Consider the following 17,132-nt stretch of genomic DNA (forward strand, 5'->3'; position numbering starts at 1 on the left):
TCCCGAGAGAAGGGAATACAAAGAGGAGAGAAATGTCAGCAGGGAATGACGTGATAGATTAGAAATATTAAGGTCCATTAAATGGAAGTGTGTGTGCTGAGCGGAGCAGTTAAATGTGCGCTGTGACCCTGAGGGTTGCTGACATTCCTGCTGTTCACCCAGACTGTCTCAAATCACACACACACACACACACTGTCTCTGGCTGCCTCACTTTGCGCCAGCTGCTGGTGCTCTCCTGCCCTGTACAGGAGCAAAGGGTGGTCTTTCCAACCAGAAAGAGATGAGTTTAATTTCATAATCACAATAATATAATTTGTTGGGAAGATTCAATTCCAGTAGAAACTCAAGCCTCATTACAGAAGTCACACACTAGATAAGCTCACGTATCCAGACCTAGGTGTAAAGTTGTGAAGCCACTGACATTCAATTTGGATGTTGTGTCACAAGATGTAGTTTTGGAAAAGTGATGCCTGCCCAAAAAGTTCTTCTCTGACACAGGAACCCTTTGACCAATGAGAATTTTAAACAGACGATTTCTCGACTCTTTTCACACTCTCAAGTGGTTGGGGGGATGATAGTGCAGTGGATAAGACACATGCCTTTGGTGTGAGAGACCCGGGTTCGAATCCACTGCGAGACACCATTGTGTCCCTGAGCAAGACACTTAACCCCTAGTTGCTCCAGAGGCGCGCGACCTCTGACATATATAGCAATAGTAAGTCGCTTTGGATAAAAGCATCAGCTAAATGAATAAATGTCAAGTCTGATTACTTGTATAGACAACTTTGACTTCTGGTCGTTGGAGACGCTATCTTTTCCTGGCCTCCTTGTTCAGTTTACAAGAAGGTCTGTACTCTGTACTCTGTACTCCCAGATTTTCCCCAACCATCGATGCCCCTACTTCCGGTCACTTTCCAAAATTGTTCAATGAGAGTTGGCAATTTTAAGCGAATTGATAGTCAGCAATCATTTATGATACAACAAAGTTGATTAGAATTTAGCTTTATAATATTCAGTGACTTCTAATGGTAGTGGCGACAGTGGAGCTCACATTGTCTGCCTCATAAGTATAATGCAACTAAGGGAACACCTGCTTGCAGTTAACCTGCAACGCAGGGATTAGATCAACGTCAGAGTGAATTCATTTGAAGAAGAGCAACTACTGTCGAAACCTGTCCACCTTCAATCCTTAAGTTGTGTTAAAGCGAATCAGATTGGAAATGGTGCGTTCCACCAAATCATGGCACTTTTTTGTGCAATTGCTGGGTCTCATCACACATGCCAACCCTCCCGAATTTTTCCGGGAGACTCTCGAATTTCCAAGGCCCTCCCGAAAATCTCCCGGACCGACCTTTCTCCCGATTTCTACCCAGACATCAACCGTCCGTCACTGGGTGCCGTTTCAGACCGAACAATAATTGGGGAAAAGGAAGAAAGAAGAGACCATGACAAATAAAAAGAGAAAATATGCCTAGAAATTCCTAACCGAATGGAAAAAAATAATTCACGTTCATCCAAGATAGCTCGAAGGGATTTCTCGGACCCCTGCTGGTTTGTTATTTTTCCCGGTAAACTCCCGTAATTTGCATGGCCGAAACTCCTTTATGAATAATCCAACCAATATGTTTGTCTAATGTTGACCAGTTGCCAGATTTGATTAAATGCATTATTTTCACACAATCCACAGACTAGCACAGAACTGAAGTTATTGCATGCAGAGGCCAGACAAACTCCAAACAGGAAATGGTCTATTGATGATCTATCTAGTCAACAAACGCAGCCTCCAAATTGAGACACAACTGAACTGAAGACTATACCTGTTTGACAATGTTCAACAGTGCTACTGTGGATAGTAGGGTTGGACTCGAGTACTCAGAAATGACACCAGTGATCAATCATAAAAAACAGTTTGTTTACCAGAAAACAAAGACTAATAAAGAATATCAATGTATGTGCAGACGGTGGAGCTCACATGATCTGCTTCCTGATCCGTTGGGTTCTGACAAGAATTGGACTGTAGAGATAACCAAATCACCTTGAGCACTCTCTAGTCACTCCGAACGGTAATTTTTCATGTCAGTAAAGGAGAGAGTCTATCTTGCTTTGAAAGAATACTCAAGTGCTGAGATAGTTACTTTTAGGGGACTTGCCATTTTGCTGATGTATTTCATCCTTACGCAACACTTCCTACAATCCCTGCCAGAGCGTTCTGGGGTTAAGAGTCTCGCTAATGAATGCAATTGTTACACATCAAGATTGTCATCTCCTTAATACAGTCTCCCACAACCCAGTTACAGTGACTTATCCTTAGGATTAAATTGCTGTCCTTCACATTAGCAGCCAAGATCCTTGACCTTCTGAATGCTACAGAACGATCTGTCCTTATCCGTCCGTATTTTATCCGTATTTTGTGAAAACCATGTTTGTTTATTCAGGGTGATATTTTCAGACTTTAGGTGTTAAAGAGTGATTGGATCACGATTCCATTGAATCAGTCCTTTGTTTCTTCCAGCACCGTGACATCAGCCGTGTTCACCGTGGGGGACAACGTGGTGTCTGGAAGTGACGACCGCACCGTCAAGGTGTGGGACCTGAAGAACATGAGATCTCCGATTGCTACCATTCGCACAGACTCAGCCGTTAATAGGTAAGAGCTGCAGTTTGGTGAGGTGTAAGACAGCTTCCTGAGACTTTAGTCTCTGAACAAGTAGAGGCAACACTGGCTCTTTTTTAGAAAATTGAGAAACCATATTCCTCAGTAATGTCAGACTATACCAGAATTAGCTTGAAAGATTTGGATAATATTTTTGGTTGGTAGTCGATTGGGTCTCTTGGTGTAAACAGTATCTAGCTCAATTCCATTAAAAATCAACGAATAGCATTTTTACACGAAGTGCAAGCAGTGATCACAAAGTGTTATTTGTAAATTGTCTAACTGATGGGAATGAAAATAGCCTTTGCCAACCAGTTAAGGATACTCCACTTCTTTTTGGAAATAGGCTCATTTTACAACTCCCCCAGAGTTAAACGGTTGGGTTTTACCGTTTTCGAACCATTCAGACGATTTTCTGACGTTTAGAAGAATATCAGTAACCAGACCGTTTCTGGTCCCATTGACCTCCGTAGTATATTTTTTTCTACTATGGAAGTCAATGGGACTAACCTGGGAAAACCCAGACAACTTCCGGCAAATTTAGATTTGCTCTAAAAGAGCCCTTTCAAGCCCATTTCCAATCCGTCGAAATTGCGGCACCAATCAGAAACGTTGGGCCGCGTTTACACGATGACGACAGCGCTGGGATTTTGAAGCAGATTTTGTAGCCTACATTACAAAGATGGATGCCGACGTCGAACATCACTCGTTCGAATCAGCTATCGCGTCTGTTTTAAGCGATTTGAACGTTTCCTTTTTGTTAAACCGAGCAAAGAACAACACTCGGAGATGTTTCTCCGCCGGCCGCCGCTCTGCATACGTCATCTCCTTCATTGCTCTGATTGGTTTTAGGTCTATCTGAGACATCCGTTGGTGAAAGGATTGGTTTATGACGCTTTGCCAGACCATAACTCAGTTACAACTGAGAATTGTCTGGTTTTAACCAGGCTACAATGGGACCAGAAACTGGTTACTGATATTCTTCTGGTTCTACTGATAGTCTGGTTATTGATATTCTTCTAAATATCAGAAAATCGGCTGAATGGGTTAGAAAATGGTAATGGTTTTTAACTCTGAGGGAGTTTTAAAATGAGCCTATTTCCAAAAAAAGTGGAGTATCCCTTTAAAGCAACACTGAGCAGTTTTTTTACTTTAACTGAATAGCTTCGGAGTTATTGCAATGGTTATATGTGTATTTTCGGGTTGAATGTTGGGCGTCTCGCGTGATATCAGGTCTCGCATAACGAATTGCTTTACGTCAAGAAAGATCTGCTAAAATGAACATCAGACAGAAATAACCCGGCGCCGTATACATGTGGTGTTCGAGGCGCATACAATACAGACGAGGGCGCAGCTCTTAAAGGGGCCACACCTTATTTCCACTCGTTACAGCTACAGTAGTGGTATACAGGGGGAGGGGATCAGGCGGTGAGTGCAGAGACATCTCTACGTGAGTGCTATTTACGACAGTACAAATACTGCACAGCGACTCTAGGGGTCACAGTTTGACGAAAACGGAAATCCTGCATAGTGCTGCATTAAGCTATTTGCATTTAGTGTAAATACACATTGTCTTATTTCTTTATACTTAAGAGTTTATTGATTGATTCACTGTACTAACCTGCAGGATAAGTGTCTCTGCCAACCAAAGAATCATCGCTCTGCCACATGACAACCGGCAGGTCAGACTGTTCGACATGAATGGGGTCCGTCTGGCCCGTCTCCCACGGAGCAACAGACAGGTACGTTTCACACTGGGAGGGTTTATTACCTTTCTTTTTGCTCCATGTCTGTCAAGTTGTGCCTCACTCTTTAAACACTAGACAGGTCCTTGGATTTTTATTTTTTTATTTTTTTATTTTTTTATTATTTTTCTTCTTATGAAGGAAAAGCAACCCAGTAGTTTTTTTTTTTTTTTTTTTTCAATTTCATCATATATATGATTCCAACTATGTTGGTAGCAAAATTATGCCAAAGAGACGCCTCTTTTTGCTAAGCTAAAAAAGAAATGAACATTTCATTATTGAAATGTTAATGTTAAAATATTAATTTGTTGTCACATAATCCTTCAGAAATCATTCTGATATGCTGCTCAAGAAACCTTTCTTAATATTATGAATGTTGAAAACTTAAACGTGGCTGCTTGATATTTTTTTATTTCAGGATTAGTTGATGAATAAAACTTTAAAAGAACAGCATCTATTTTAAATAAAATTGTTTGATCAATTTAAGGCATCCTTGTATAATGAAAGTATTAGTTGATTTTGTTGAAATTGTTAGCAGATTTAGTTTAAACAGTGTCTAGCACTTTATATACTTTTTTACAATTTAAACCAATTTACATTTCTTATATTGACTTTAATTTAATATAATTAATACACACACACACAAACAGACATATATATAGATAGATATGTGTAAGTAATATATATATATATATATATGTATATGTATATATATGTATATAGACCATTTTGCAAGATGTAAACAACACTGGTCCAGAAGCACTTCCTGTTTCAGTTTTTTAAAACTACATAAAAGCTGGGATAAAATACAACCAACAGAACATGTAAAACTAAAACAAAAAGTTAAACAAACATCTTTAAGATGTTTTCTTTACATGTGAAATAAAGAAAACAGTTACAAACTGAAACAGGAAGTGTTTCTGGACCAGTGTTGTTTACATCTTGTGAAATGGTCTATATATGAAGAGTTCAGATGCAAAAGCCTCTAAGTGCCATTTGAAATTTTCTTCTAGAATGATGATTTTTATCAAGCTTGTATATTTAAGTTCAGTGATTTCACTTAAATGGCAATGATGATTACCTATTAATTGTTATTTAAGTGAAATTACTGAACTTAAATATACAAGTTTGATAAAAATCATCATTAAAGAAGAAAATTTCAAATGACATTTAGAGGCTTTTGCATCTGAGCTCTTCATATATATATATATATATATATATATATATATCATACATACACGCATATCTATCTATCCATCCATCCATCCATCCATTTATCCATCCATGTCTATGTATCTATGATATATATATATATATATATACACACAAATAGATAGATATGTGTATGTATGATATATATGATGTGTATGTGTGTGATAGATAGATAGATAGATAGATAGATAGATAGATAGATAGATAGATAGATAGATAGATAGATAGATAGATAGATAGATAGATAGATAGATAGATAGATAGATAGATAGATAGATAGATAGATGGATAGATAGATAGATAGATAGATAGATAGATAGATAGATAGATAGATAGATATCCATCATATATCCGATATCCACATATCCATCCATCCATCCATTCGGATGTATTCACACCTACACACACACACACACACACACCATTCTTAAGTGTTGTAAGGAAATGGGTTCATATAACTTAATTTAGCCTATATCCAGTATTTTGGTGGGAAGACGGCTCACTATGTTTTTCAGAGAGCCCCGGTCCTTTTAACAGTTTCATCGGCTTGTTTTGTACCCTTTGAATGCGTCCTGACACCCATGTTGCATTTAACCTTTAGGGCCATCGGCGCATGGTGTGCTGCTCTGCCTGGAACGAGGAGAACCAAGCCTGTAATCTGTTCACCTGTGGCTTCGACCGCCAGGCCATCGGCTGGAACATCAACATCCCGGCCCTGCTGCAGGAGAAGTGACACGCTCACACACGCCACAAGCTCAACACACCACTGAATCCTCCAACACGTTCTTCAGTGCATCACCTTCAGTAGATTTTACTCAAGAACACATTCACGTTGCGTGCGAAACTATTCAGAGCTTAATCCCGGTTGTCGTCTACGGTCACTGTCCCGCAGTCATCATCTTCATCCCGTCATGCCTTGATCGTTTGAGGAACTCGTGTATTTAATGGATATTCTGCATATCTATCCAGTATGGTGAAGTTCCTCCCAGTCTCGTCTCGTCGCCCTGTTTTTACGTGTTTGCATGACGCGACTCGTGAATCCTGCGAGACCAGGACATTCCTTCACGCTGTTACATTCAAGTCATTTTTCACTATTTTTGTCGTGCAATGTTCAGTTTGTTTCTTTATACAGATGACTTTATTTTTATTTTTTTTCGACAGCATTTTAGATTTTGTTTTGTATAAATTTGTGCTTTGCTTTTTATAGAGATGAAATGCGCGAAACAAACAGAGCACTGCCTTTGTGAACGGGAATCGGCGAACGCATTTACGGATCCGCACCTTCTCGAGTTTCTGATTGGACCCGCCGTTCGAGCGGCCAATCAGCTTCTTTCAGTGTCGCCGCAGCCCATTTGCATGACAAACCCGCCTCTGTCGAATATGTGAAGCATAATGCTGTATAATTGCTGTGTAATCTCATTCACCCTATTGAAAACTTAAAGAAGCTGAGACTTTGTAAGTATCGTGACTGTGTATGAAGCCCTACGGTTGATGTTCACTTCCCTTTCGAGGGCTTTCATGTCGTGTAGAAGTAAATCTTTGAATCTGAATTCAGAACAAGTGCACATGTTGCTTAGTTTTTACTTGAGGAGCACTATTGTAATCTTCGTCGATGATTATCAGAGCGAATGTCAATGCCTTGCTCAGTGTGATCTGATGCTTCCTGATGTTCTTTGGACTCCTTGTGATGTGTGAACCACTGTGCTTAGCCGGTATTTACAGAAATAATCCTTACATGGAAGTTCTTCCGTCAGTGTGTTACAATCGGCATCGTTACTGGACTTTCAGCAGGACTTTAATTAGAAATGCTGGTGGAAAGTGTCAGTTGTTCACTCTTTTCACGTAGACAGACAAAAATGTGCAATGTATTTTTGTGTGATGTCCATGTTTAATGGGCTGGATTTGACTTTAGAGTTGAAATGTACACGAAAACGCATAGAAAACACTGCTGACGTGAAGTGACCCATCAGAACGTCCTTTAAAACGAGTCTGATCTTCAACATTTTAGTGGTCTTTCTAACTTGGTATGATGTTCTGTGGATTATTCTGTATTGAGCCTTTTTTTTTTTTGAGAGAGAGTAACTTAATTTGCTGTATTTTAAAAATATATTGCATCATGTAATGACAATGTAGAGATATAGAAACAGTAAATCACTCACTGCTGGGCTTCACAATAAAGTCAAAATGTCTTTCAAAGATCGTTTTCGTTTTGATTAAACCAATAATTTGACAAATAGTGTACATAAAAACACATGGCTTTTAAACTTTCTTGCATTAGATAAATAAATATATATATATATAATATTGTATAATATAATGGTGTAATATTTAATATATATATATATATATATATATATATATATATTAGGGCTGTCAAACGATTAATCGCGATTAAGCGTATCCAAAATAAAAGTTTGTATTTAGATAATATATGTGGGTCCCACTGTGTATAATTTTATATATATATATATATATATATATATATATATATATATATATATATAAATACACACACATGCTCGTATATATTTTCATATATACATATTATGTACATATTATATACATAATATATATATTACATAATGTATAGATTACATATTATTACATGAAATATTTTCATGTATATACTGTATGTATATATATATATATACACACAAAATATTTATACACAGTGGGACCCACATATATTACGTAAACAAAAACTTTTATTTTGGATTTGATTAATCGTGATTAATCATTTGACAGCCCTAATATATATAAATATATAAATATGTATTTACACACACACATTATATATATATATATATATATATAATGTATAATATAATGGTGTAAATTTTTTTTATATATATATATATATATATTAGGGCTGTGCAAAAATTAAAAAATTAATTGTGATTAATCGCATCAAAATAAAAGTCTGTGTTTACATAATATATTTGTGTGTGCTGTATATAATTATTTTGTATATATAAATACCTATGCATGCATGTATATATTTAAGAATTATTTGCGCTTAAATTCTGTATATATAAATACATACATAATCTATATTATATAAATATAAATAGTTTATATATGAATAACACATTTTCTTAAACATATACATGCATGTGTGTGTATTTATATATACATAATAATTATATACAGCACACACAAATATATTATGTAAACACAGACTTATCTTGGATGCGATTAATCGCAATTCATTTTTGCACAGCCCTAATATATATATACACACACACACAAATATAAATAATATTACAGCACAACAAATAGAATCAGGTCAAAGTATAACAACGTGATTGTTTTAGTTTTTATTCACATAAACATTCACTTTTAACTCAAGTGCAATGTACAGACCTTAGCAGCATATGCTTTTGGGTTAAAATGTACACTTTAATAAGAGAGATCTTTAGGTTATTCTTTTAATTTTCTGTATTTTTTTCTACAAATTTTTACAAAATGTACAGTCATTAGTACAATATTGCCAATCAATCATGCCTTTACGACTGAATTACTTGACGTAGGTTCGTCCAGGGGTATTTATGTTTCTGTCGTGATGAAGAAAACACTCAACTCAAACATAAAATTAATGTTGCAAGAAAGAAAGAAAAGGTAAATACACATGTGCATTAACAGTCTTTCAAGTTATGGAAATTTCAAACTGGGTTGTCAGTGCGGTGAAAATAACCATGAACCACATTTTTATTAATTTAACATCATTAAAATGATCCTTTGAGCAATTACTGGGAATAAAAAAATAACTTAAAATACAGAGAACAGAAAAAGGCAGGTAATGTTGAGCCATGTTTGAACGGTCAATTTCACTATCTTTCTATTGACATTATATTTCTATGGGTAGACTAGGTGTTTCACATTTAATCTTGGATAGATTCATTATCATTTAAAAAAAAAAAATATAACATCAGGTGAGACTCTAAACGGGTCTGAGTGAGACTTGAAAATATATTTGCCACCACTAGGTGTCCCTGTGACATTTTGAGCTGTTTGTAAAGCGTGTCCACATGACATCTCAGCAAGTGGCATTCGAAAATACACATACTGAAAGCTTATTAAAGAATACATGAATAACAAGTTGCAATGACAGAAAGGACTAAAACATAATAATGGAGTCTGATGATTCTATTGGTATACAACAATAAACATCTTTACAGATGATTAGTGACTTGGTCAAATAATATATATATATATATATATCGAGATTAAAGCATACACACTAAAACGCAAATCTAAATCCAATGACATGAATGAGAAGTATGCGTAAATGAAATAAACAAATGCAGGTGAATCATTGGTTAAACCTCTGGTAAAGTGGCATGCATTTCAAAGGTTGGGTCGGGGCTTTACAAAGCAATTTGTAATGTGCTCGGTTTGTAAATGAACCCATTAAGTACAAATTACTCCATAATCACAGATCTCTACTCGCACTCTCAACTCCATTTTCTTTTCGTCTTTTGTGTCTACATCAAACCGGCGACGTTTCCCTTTCCTTTCACGCAGGTCTCTGCCCAGAACACTGTGTAAAGATACAGCACTGACACACAAAGAGAAGCCAGCGGAGAAATGACACGTCACCTGTGAGCCGGATTGAGGTATTAAAGATGCAAGCTGTACCAACTCAAAAAAAAAAAAAAGAAGAAAAAAAGACATGGGATGTCGTAATGGCACCATTTAAATGAGTTTGTCACCATTACCTCTAGTCTGCACGCTCAAAATGGAGCTGAATTAACCTGTCTTTGCAATGTCAAACCTACTGTTTTTTTGTTCCTTTTTTCTCATTTTAAAGTTGTACCAATGAGGCAAAGGAGAGAGAGAGAGAGGAAAATGAGGGACGCATCACTCTGACAGGACCTCTAATTGGACAGCGTGTCGGAGCTCTTCAGGGGCAGGCCATCCGGAAACGGCCAGATAATGACAAGACGGCGGCTGCCTTTCACTTTGGCGAAGGTTAACACACATACACACGTTTGAATGACGGCGACTGCAGAGCTGTCAGTGGAGAGAGAGAGAGGTGACCATCTTTCCATCTGCTGTGTTGGGAGAAGATTGTCCCTGTTTTTCACATATCCCGTTGTTGTCAATCACGTCGCTCGTAACCCTCGTTCTGTCAAAAGTCTCGCGAGAACTAGACTACATACAGTTTCCAGAGCTCCCTTAAAAAAAAAACTAAAATTCTGAAACTAACATACATTTCTGTTTTTTTAATATCGGGGGGAAGTCCAAATTATTCTCTGTCAACATGTTATTATTATTGATGCTCGTTTCCACCCCAGATCAAAACATTTTAAAAGACTTGAAATTGCGGGAATTAAAATTTTTTTTAAAAAAATTGTACATTTATTTTTCGCAATTACGACTTTTTATCTCACAATTATGAGTTTACATTCAGAATTGCGTGATATAAAGTCACAATTGCGTGTTATAAAGTCAGAATTATGAGATATAAACTCGCAATTGCGAAAAATAAACTTGCAATTGACTTTATTTCTCGCAATTGCAAGTTTATATTTGACAACTTTATAACACGCAATTCTGACTTCATATCATGCAATTCTGACTGTATATCTCCCTTTTGCGTGTTATAAAGTCAGAATTATGAGATGTAAACTCGCAATTGCGAAAAATAAACTCGCAATTGACTTTATTTCTCGCAATTGCAAGTTTATATTTGACAACTTTTATAACACGCAATTCTGACTTCATATCATGCAATTCGGACTTTATATCTCCCATTTGCATGTTATAAAGTCAGAATTATGAGATATAAACTCGCAATTGCGAAAAATAAACTCGCAATTGACTTTATTTCTTTCAATTGCAAGTTTATATCTCACAACTGTATAACACGCAATTCTGACTTTATATCTCCCATTTGCGTGCTATAATGTAAGAATTGCGAGATTCAAACATGCAATTCTGAGATAAAAAGTTGCAAAAAAAGGTCATGCTTTCAGGTCATGACGCTGCTCCGAATAAGGTCTATTGCTGTCGATGTCCTGTAAGATCCTTCGCTGTTCGGACGCCAAAGCAGGACCGTCAGAGAGAACGTATGGGTATTCTATCCTGAGCCTGATTAGAGATGCTAGAAAATCAAATTAGTTTTTTTCTTTCTTAATTCTGAAATTATGCTAGTTAGTACCTTTTAAAGAACGTAAAACATATTGTGACAACTAAAATTGAAACATTTTCTTTTGTTTTCAGTTAACCTTCAGTTAGCAAACAGCATAGCTTATTAGCGTTAACTGGTTGAGAAAAGCTTTTTTGATTAGCTAGAATAAGATATTTAACGTGTTAATGTTGTAATCTGGCATTGAAGATGGATATAGGATCTTTTTTTGATGCACATTACTCTTACGAAAAGTACTACAAAATAAAACGCCCAAAACATGGTTCTTACAGTTAAATCATGGTAACCTCAAAATAACCATGGTTTTACTAGTTTAGCCACGGCTTTTTGTGGTTATACAAATGGTAATCAATCCTCCAAAAACATGGTTACTACACTTTTACAATGATAAAACCATGGTTAATTTTCATAAGGGTAATTAAATCATATTGCGTGGTTTTTTTTCCAAATCAGTTTTTTATCGGTCAACTCCACAGTCGCCTGTCTAAATGTTCAGAATCGCAGCTTACGGTTGGGGCTAGTATTTGTTTTAGTGTTGTGTAGACAATCAGACTTGGTGTGTGGGCTTTACTGGTTTAGGGCTAAAAAATTGCTTTAACCCTTCAGAAGCAATGAAAGGCAAGGTAAGAAACGTTTCCATACCTCACCCGTACCTTGGTAGCAACAAATGAAAATTTTGTGAGAGTTTGACAGAACAAGGTTTACCATCTAGTCGCGGTTTTTTATTATTTGGCAGTGGGATGTTGGTGACTTTAGGGGTGAGAAAGGGCTTCTGTGGCAACTGGATGGCAGGCGAAGTTGGTTTTGCTGACAAGAGGACGATTACGCCCAGCAGGTTAGGCTTCCGCATTCATACAGTCAGAGTGAAGTTTTCCTGCTCGGGAGGTTTTCTGACCCAGGTCCCTAATCCTGCTTCCCGTAGACCCTTCAACCACTGCAGCTTCACGGTCTGGTAGGTGCCGGCCGCCTGCTTCGCTTCACAGTACAGAGGCATACCACTCGGCCCATGGACCACCAGCTACAGAGAGAGAGGGAAGCAGAGGAACAATGATAGAAGAGTGATTCGACAGACAGAGATGGTGAGAGTGCAAAACAAAACGAATGAGCCGGCACAAACGTGGCATTTGAGCAGCTGTGTAATCTCTCCATTTAAATTTCACAAGCAATTGAACATTCTCCGTGCTTTTGTGCGTTTCTTTGTCACACACACACACACACACAAAATAAAAAAGCAGAGCAAAAAGGGGCGCGGTGAACGGAGAAAAGAAAAGTTTCTTTGGAGATTAGTGTGTGTGCTCTTGCGTCCCTGACTGCGAGCGCTGAGCGTTTGCCATGGGAGGCCGCTCAAGTGCTTTTCAAGATGATTACCATTTCCACAGTCATTAGACTTTAACTGCCAGCATTTGGTACAGCAGCCGGCATCTCTCCCATACATTTACATGATGAGGGCCTAATTCTGCCCTGCGCTTTTTTTCCCCGTCTCATAACAAATGGGAGCTGTCTGTTCTGGTTAATAAAAGCAGAATTATTCATCCTCAACTAGTTCTTTGGTTACACTTTATTCTGATGGTCCCCTATAGATGTTCTGTTGACCATAAGTAACGTTGGACCTACGTGTCAACTAACTCTCATGAGAGTATTGGTTGAGTAGTAGTAGACGGTTAGGGTTTGTAGAATACGTTGACATGTACTTGTAAAGTTACTTATAATCAGTATGTCTGTTGTGGATCATCAAGACCTTAGAATTGTCTAAAACTTCCCCGTGTTACGACATACCTGGTCACATTTCCAATGGTCACCAGAAATCATGTCCAAAGTTGTTATGGAGTTTTAAAGGGAAAGTTCACTTTGAAATTAATTTTGGGTATGTTTTAGTTTACCTCAAGATGGCATCCAAGATGTAGGTGTCTTTGTTTGCGCTGTATTTTCATTTTTAATATTTTTAGGTCAAACCGTTCTTGTCTTTCAGTCTTATAATGGAGGTCTATGGTCACCACCTCAAAGAGCATGCACAGAGAAGTCCAAATTAAACATGATTTAATGACTCGTAAATGCAAGTACACATTGATGGCCTAAGGCAAGAAACGAGCAGTTTGTGTGAGAAAACTAACAGTATTTATATTGTTTTTACCTCTTGTAACCACAGCCACGTCCAAGTGATCTCTCGCGCAGTTGCGAAAAAAAAATTCTATGTTGTCTGTTGATATATCGAAATCGTCTTCCATTGCGATTTCCTGTATATCTAAATATGTTTAGATCTTCACAGTGAAGGGTAACACTTCCGAAATCTCTGTGTAAACAATGAGTGACGTCCACGCGCTTGTGCAGACCGAAGCGCCCGCGCCCTTAGATCACTTGGACGTGGCTGTGGTTACAAGAGGTAAAAACGATATAAATACTGTTCGTTTTCTCACACAAACCGCTCGTTTCGTGTCTTAGGCCATCAATGTGTACTTACGTTTACGAGTCAATAAATCATGTTTAATTTGGACTTCTCTGCGCATGCTCTTTGAGGTGGTGACCATAGACCTCCATTATATGACTGACAGACAAGAACGGTTTGACCTAAAAATATCAAAATTGAAAATACTGTGGAAACAAAGACACCTACATCTTGGATGCCCTTGAGGCAAGGGCATAGGAACGTCTTTGACATTGGGGGGGACATACTGGCCACTATGAATCAACGTCAATCCCACCACCATAATAGTAACATACAGTTTGGTGATGTGGTACATGCAGTGGCGGTCTGTTTTGGGGCCCCCTCCCTCTACGTGAAGTCACCTGTGCTTGGCGATTATTGACACAAATGTCACGCAATAATTATACATTATAAATGAATACAGTGTTAATACTAAATAAATACTTAAATACTTAATACTTAAAAAAATAGATGCCTACTTAAATAAAAAAGTTTTAACTTTTACTTTACTCTTTTACTAACTCTTAAACTTCTTAAAACAAACCGTGTCAAAATATATAAAAATAAATTATTTGCTAAAATAATGACAAAACTGATAAATCAGAAACAAAATAAGAGCAAGGGTTCAATAATGACAATTATTGTTGAAAACTTTAAAAAAATATTATTATTTCTCAACTTTCTCAATACAGTTTAACTGTCCTCAAAATATTTTTTATTATTATTATTGTAACAGACTTTTTTGGATTGTAAATTACATAATCCAACAAAGTCTGTTAACACCGGTAATGACGTACTAGCGCTCGTTGTATGTGTGCGCAATGTATTTTTCCCCTCGGGGCTTGCCGTAGATGGGTCGTGCGCACTTGGTACGGGCTCTGGTACGGTCGCTGGATTTTGTTAGTGATCTGATGTGGTATAATAATAAAGTGGAGAAGAGTTCAATCTGCTGTGTTTATTATTTATTCAAACTGCAAACAAAGGTATGTGATATTATAAGTAACATGGAGCTAATAACAAAAATAACATTGTCAGATTAGATAAATCATGTACGTTCCAGTTCAAAGCTGGTGCGTTTCTAGAGTAATGTTAACTTCTCTCTACCAATCAGATGCTCCGGTGAGTTAAACTATATGAAGCGAATGGTGATTATTCAAACATGAAATGGGAAGGTTTAATCTAACTATCACTCTGGGTTTTACTTGCTGGCAAAACTGGATATCTTTGTCGCGCTTTAAAAATAAAAGTTCCAAATGTACAGTTTTTGTTCCTGTGGTAGGTTAGGTATGGAATTTTTTGTGTGGGACACATGCCGAATTTTTCAATATTGAGGGGGACACGTCCCCCCCGTCCCCCCTGGTTCCTACGCCAGTGTTTTGCACTCAGGTTTAAGTCTCATGGCCCTCTATCAGAATCCAGAGTTTTGAGAAGATTGGAGAAACTTCATTTTTCGCCCGAAAAAAAACAAAAACGAAAGGGGTACCACTGTCGTTTTTTTTTTCGGGTCGAATTTTTGAGTTTCGATATCTCAGCTCTGGAAGGGTTTAGAGCCTCCATTTTTGCACTCAGGTTTAAGTCTCATGGCCCTTTATCAGAATCCAGAGTTTTGAGAAGATTGGAGAAACTTCATTTTTCGCCCGAAAAACAAAAGGGGTAACATTGTCGTTTTTTTTTTCGGGTCGAATTTTTGAGTTTCGATATCTCAGCTCTGTAAGGGTCTAGAGCCTCCATTTTTGCACTCAGGTTTAAGTCTCATGGCCCTCTATCAGAATCCAGAGTTTTGAGAAGATTGGAGAAACTTCATTTTTCGCCCGAAAAAAAAAAGCGAAAGGGGTACCACTGTCGGTTTTTTTTTCGGGTCGAATTTTTGAGTTTCGATATATCAGCTCTGGAAGGGTTTAGAGCCTCCATTTTTGCACTCAGGTTTAAGTCTCATGGCCCTTTATCAGAATCCAGAGTTTTGAGAAGATTGGAGAAACTTCATTTTTCGCCCGAAAAACAAAAGGGGTAACATTGTCGTTTTTTTTTTCGGGTCGAATTTTTGAGTTTCGATATCTCAGCTCTGGAAGGGTCTAGAGCCTCCATTTTTGCACTCAGGTTTAAGTCTCATGGCCCTCTATCAGAATCCAGAGTTTTGAGAAGATTGGAGAAACTTCATTTTTCGCCCGAAAAAAAAAACGAAAGGGGTACCACTGTCGTTTTTTTTTTCGGGTCGAATTTTTGAGTTTCGATATCTCAGCTCTGGAAGGGGCTAGAGCCTCCATTTTTGCACTCAGGTCTAAGTCTCATGGCCCTCTATCAGAATCCAGAGTTTTGGGAAGATTGGAGAAACTTAATTTTTCGCCCAAAAAAAAAAACGTAAGGGGTACCACTGTCGTTTTTTTTTTCGGGCCGAATTTTTGAGTTTCGATATCTCAGCTCTGGAAGGGGCTAGAGCCTCCATTTTTGCACTCAGGTCTAAGTCTCATGGCCCTCTGTCAGAATCCAGAGTTTTGGGAAGATTGGAGAAACTTAATTTTTCGCCCCCAAAAAAAAAAAACGTAAGGGGTACCACTGTCGTTTTTTTTTTCGGGCCGAATTTTTGAGTTTCGATATCTCAGCTCTGGAAGGGGCTAGAGCCTCCATTTTTGCACTCAGGTCTAAGTCTCATGGCCCTCTATCAGAATCCAGAGTTTTGAGAAGATTGGAGAAGTTTCATTTTTCGCCCGAAAAAAAAAACGAAAGGGGTACCACTGTCGTTTTTTTTTTCGGGTCGAATTTTTGAGTTTCGATATCTCAGCTCTGGAAGGGTCTAGAGCCTCCATTTTTGCACTCAGGTTTAAGTCTCATGGCCCTCTATCAGAATCCAGAGTTTTGAGAAGATTGGAGAAACTTCATTTTTCGCCCGAAAAAAAAAACGAAAGGGGTACCACTGTCGTTTTTTTTTTCGGGTCGAATTTTTGAGTTTCG

At 37.7% G+C, this 17,132-nt stretch overlaps 2 protein-coding genes across 7 annotated transcripts in view; one reads left to right on the plus strand and one right to left on the minus strand.

Annotated features, from left to right (window-relative positions):
* Positions 1 to 7,806, plus strand: part of wdr37 (WD repeat domain 37) — a 46,222-nt gene extending 38,416 nt beyond the window's left edge. For all 3 annotated transcript variants that reach the window (XM_089125568.1, XM_039667445.2, XM_089125569.1), the window contains 3 exons: positions 2,513 to 2,647; positions 4,281 to 4,395; positions 6,212 to 7,806. In XM_089125568.1, the coding sequence (XP_088981694.1) occupies positions 2,513 to 2,647; positions 4,281 to 4,395; positions 6,212 to 6,343 (382 nt within the window). In that variant the 3' untranslated portion in view covers positions 6,344 to 7,806. The remainder of the gene's footprint in view (positions 1 to 2,512; positions 2,648 to 4,280; positions 4,396 to 6,211) is intronic.
* Positions 7,807 to 8,914: 1,108 nt separating this feature from the next.
* Positions 8,915 to 17,132, minus strand: part of adarb2 (adenosine deaminase RNA specific B2 (inactive)) — a 516,612-nt gene continuing 508,394 nt past the window's right edge. For all 4 annotated transcript variants that reach the window (XM_089125947.1, XM_089125946.1, XM_039667440.2 and 1 more), the window contains one exon: positions 8,915 to 12,779. In XM_089125947.1, the coding sequence (XP_088982073.1) occupies positions 12,612 to 12,779 (168 nt within the window). In that variant the 3' untranslated portion in view covers positions 8,915 to 12,611. The remainder of the gene's footprint in view (positions 12,780 to 17,132) is intronic.

The sequence above is a fragment of the Pimephales promelas genome, chromosome 22 (assembly GCF_988280905.1).
Source record: "Pimephales promelas chromosome 22, fPimPro1.hap1.1, whole genome shotgun sequence".
NCBI lineage: Eukaryota > Metazoa > Chordata > Actinopteri > Cypriniformes > Leuciscidae > Pimephales > Pimephales promelas.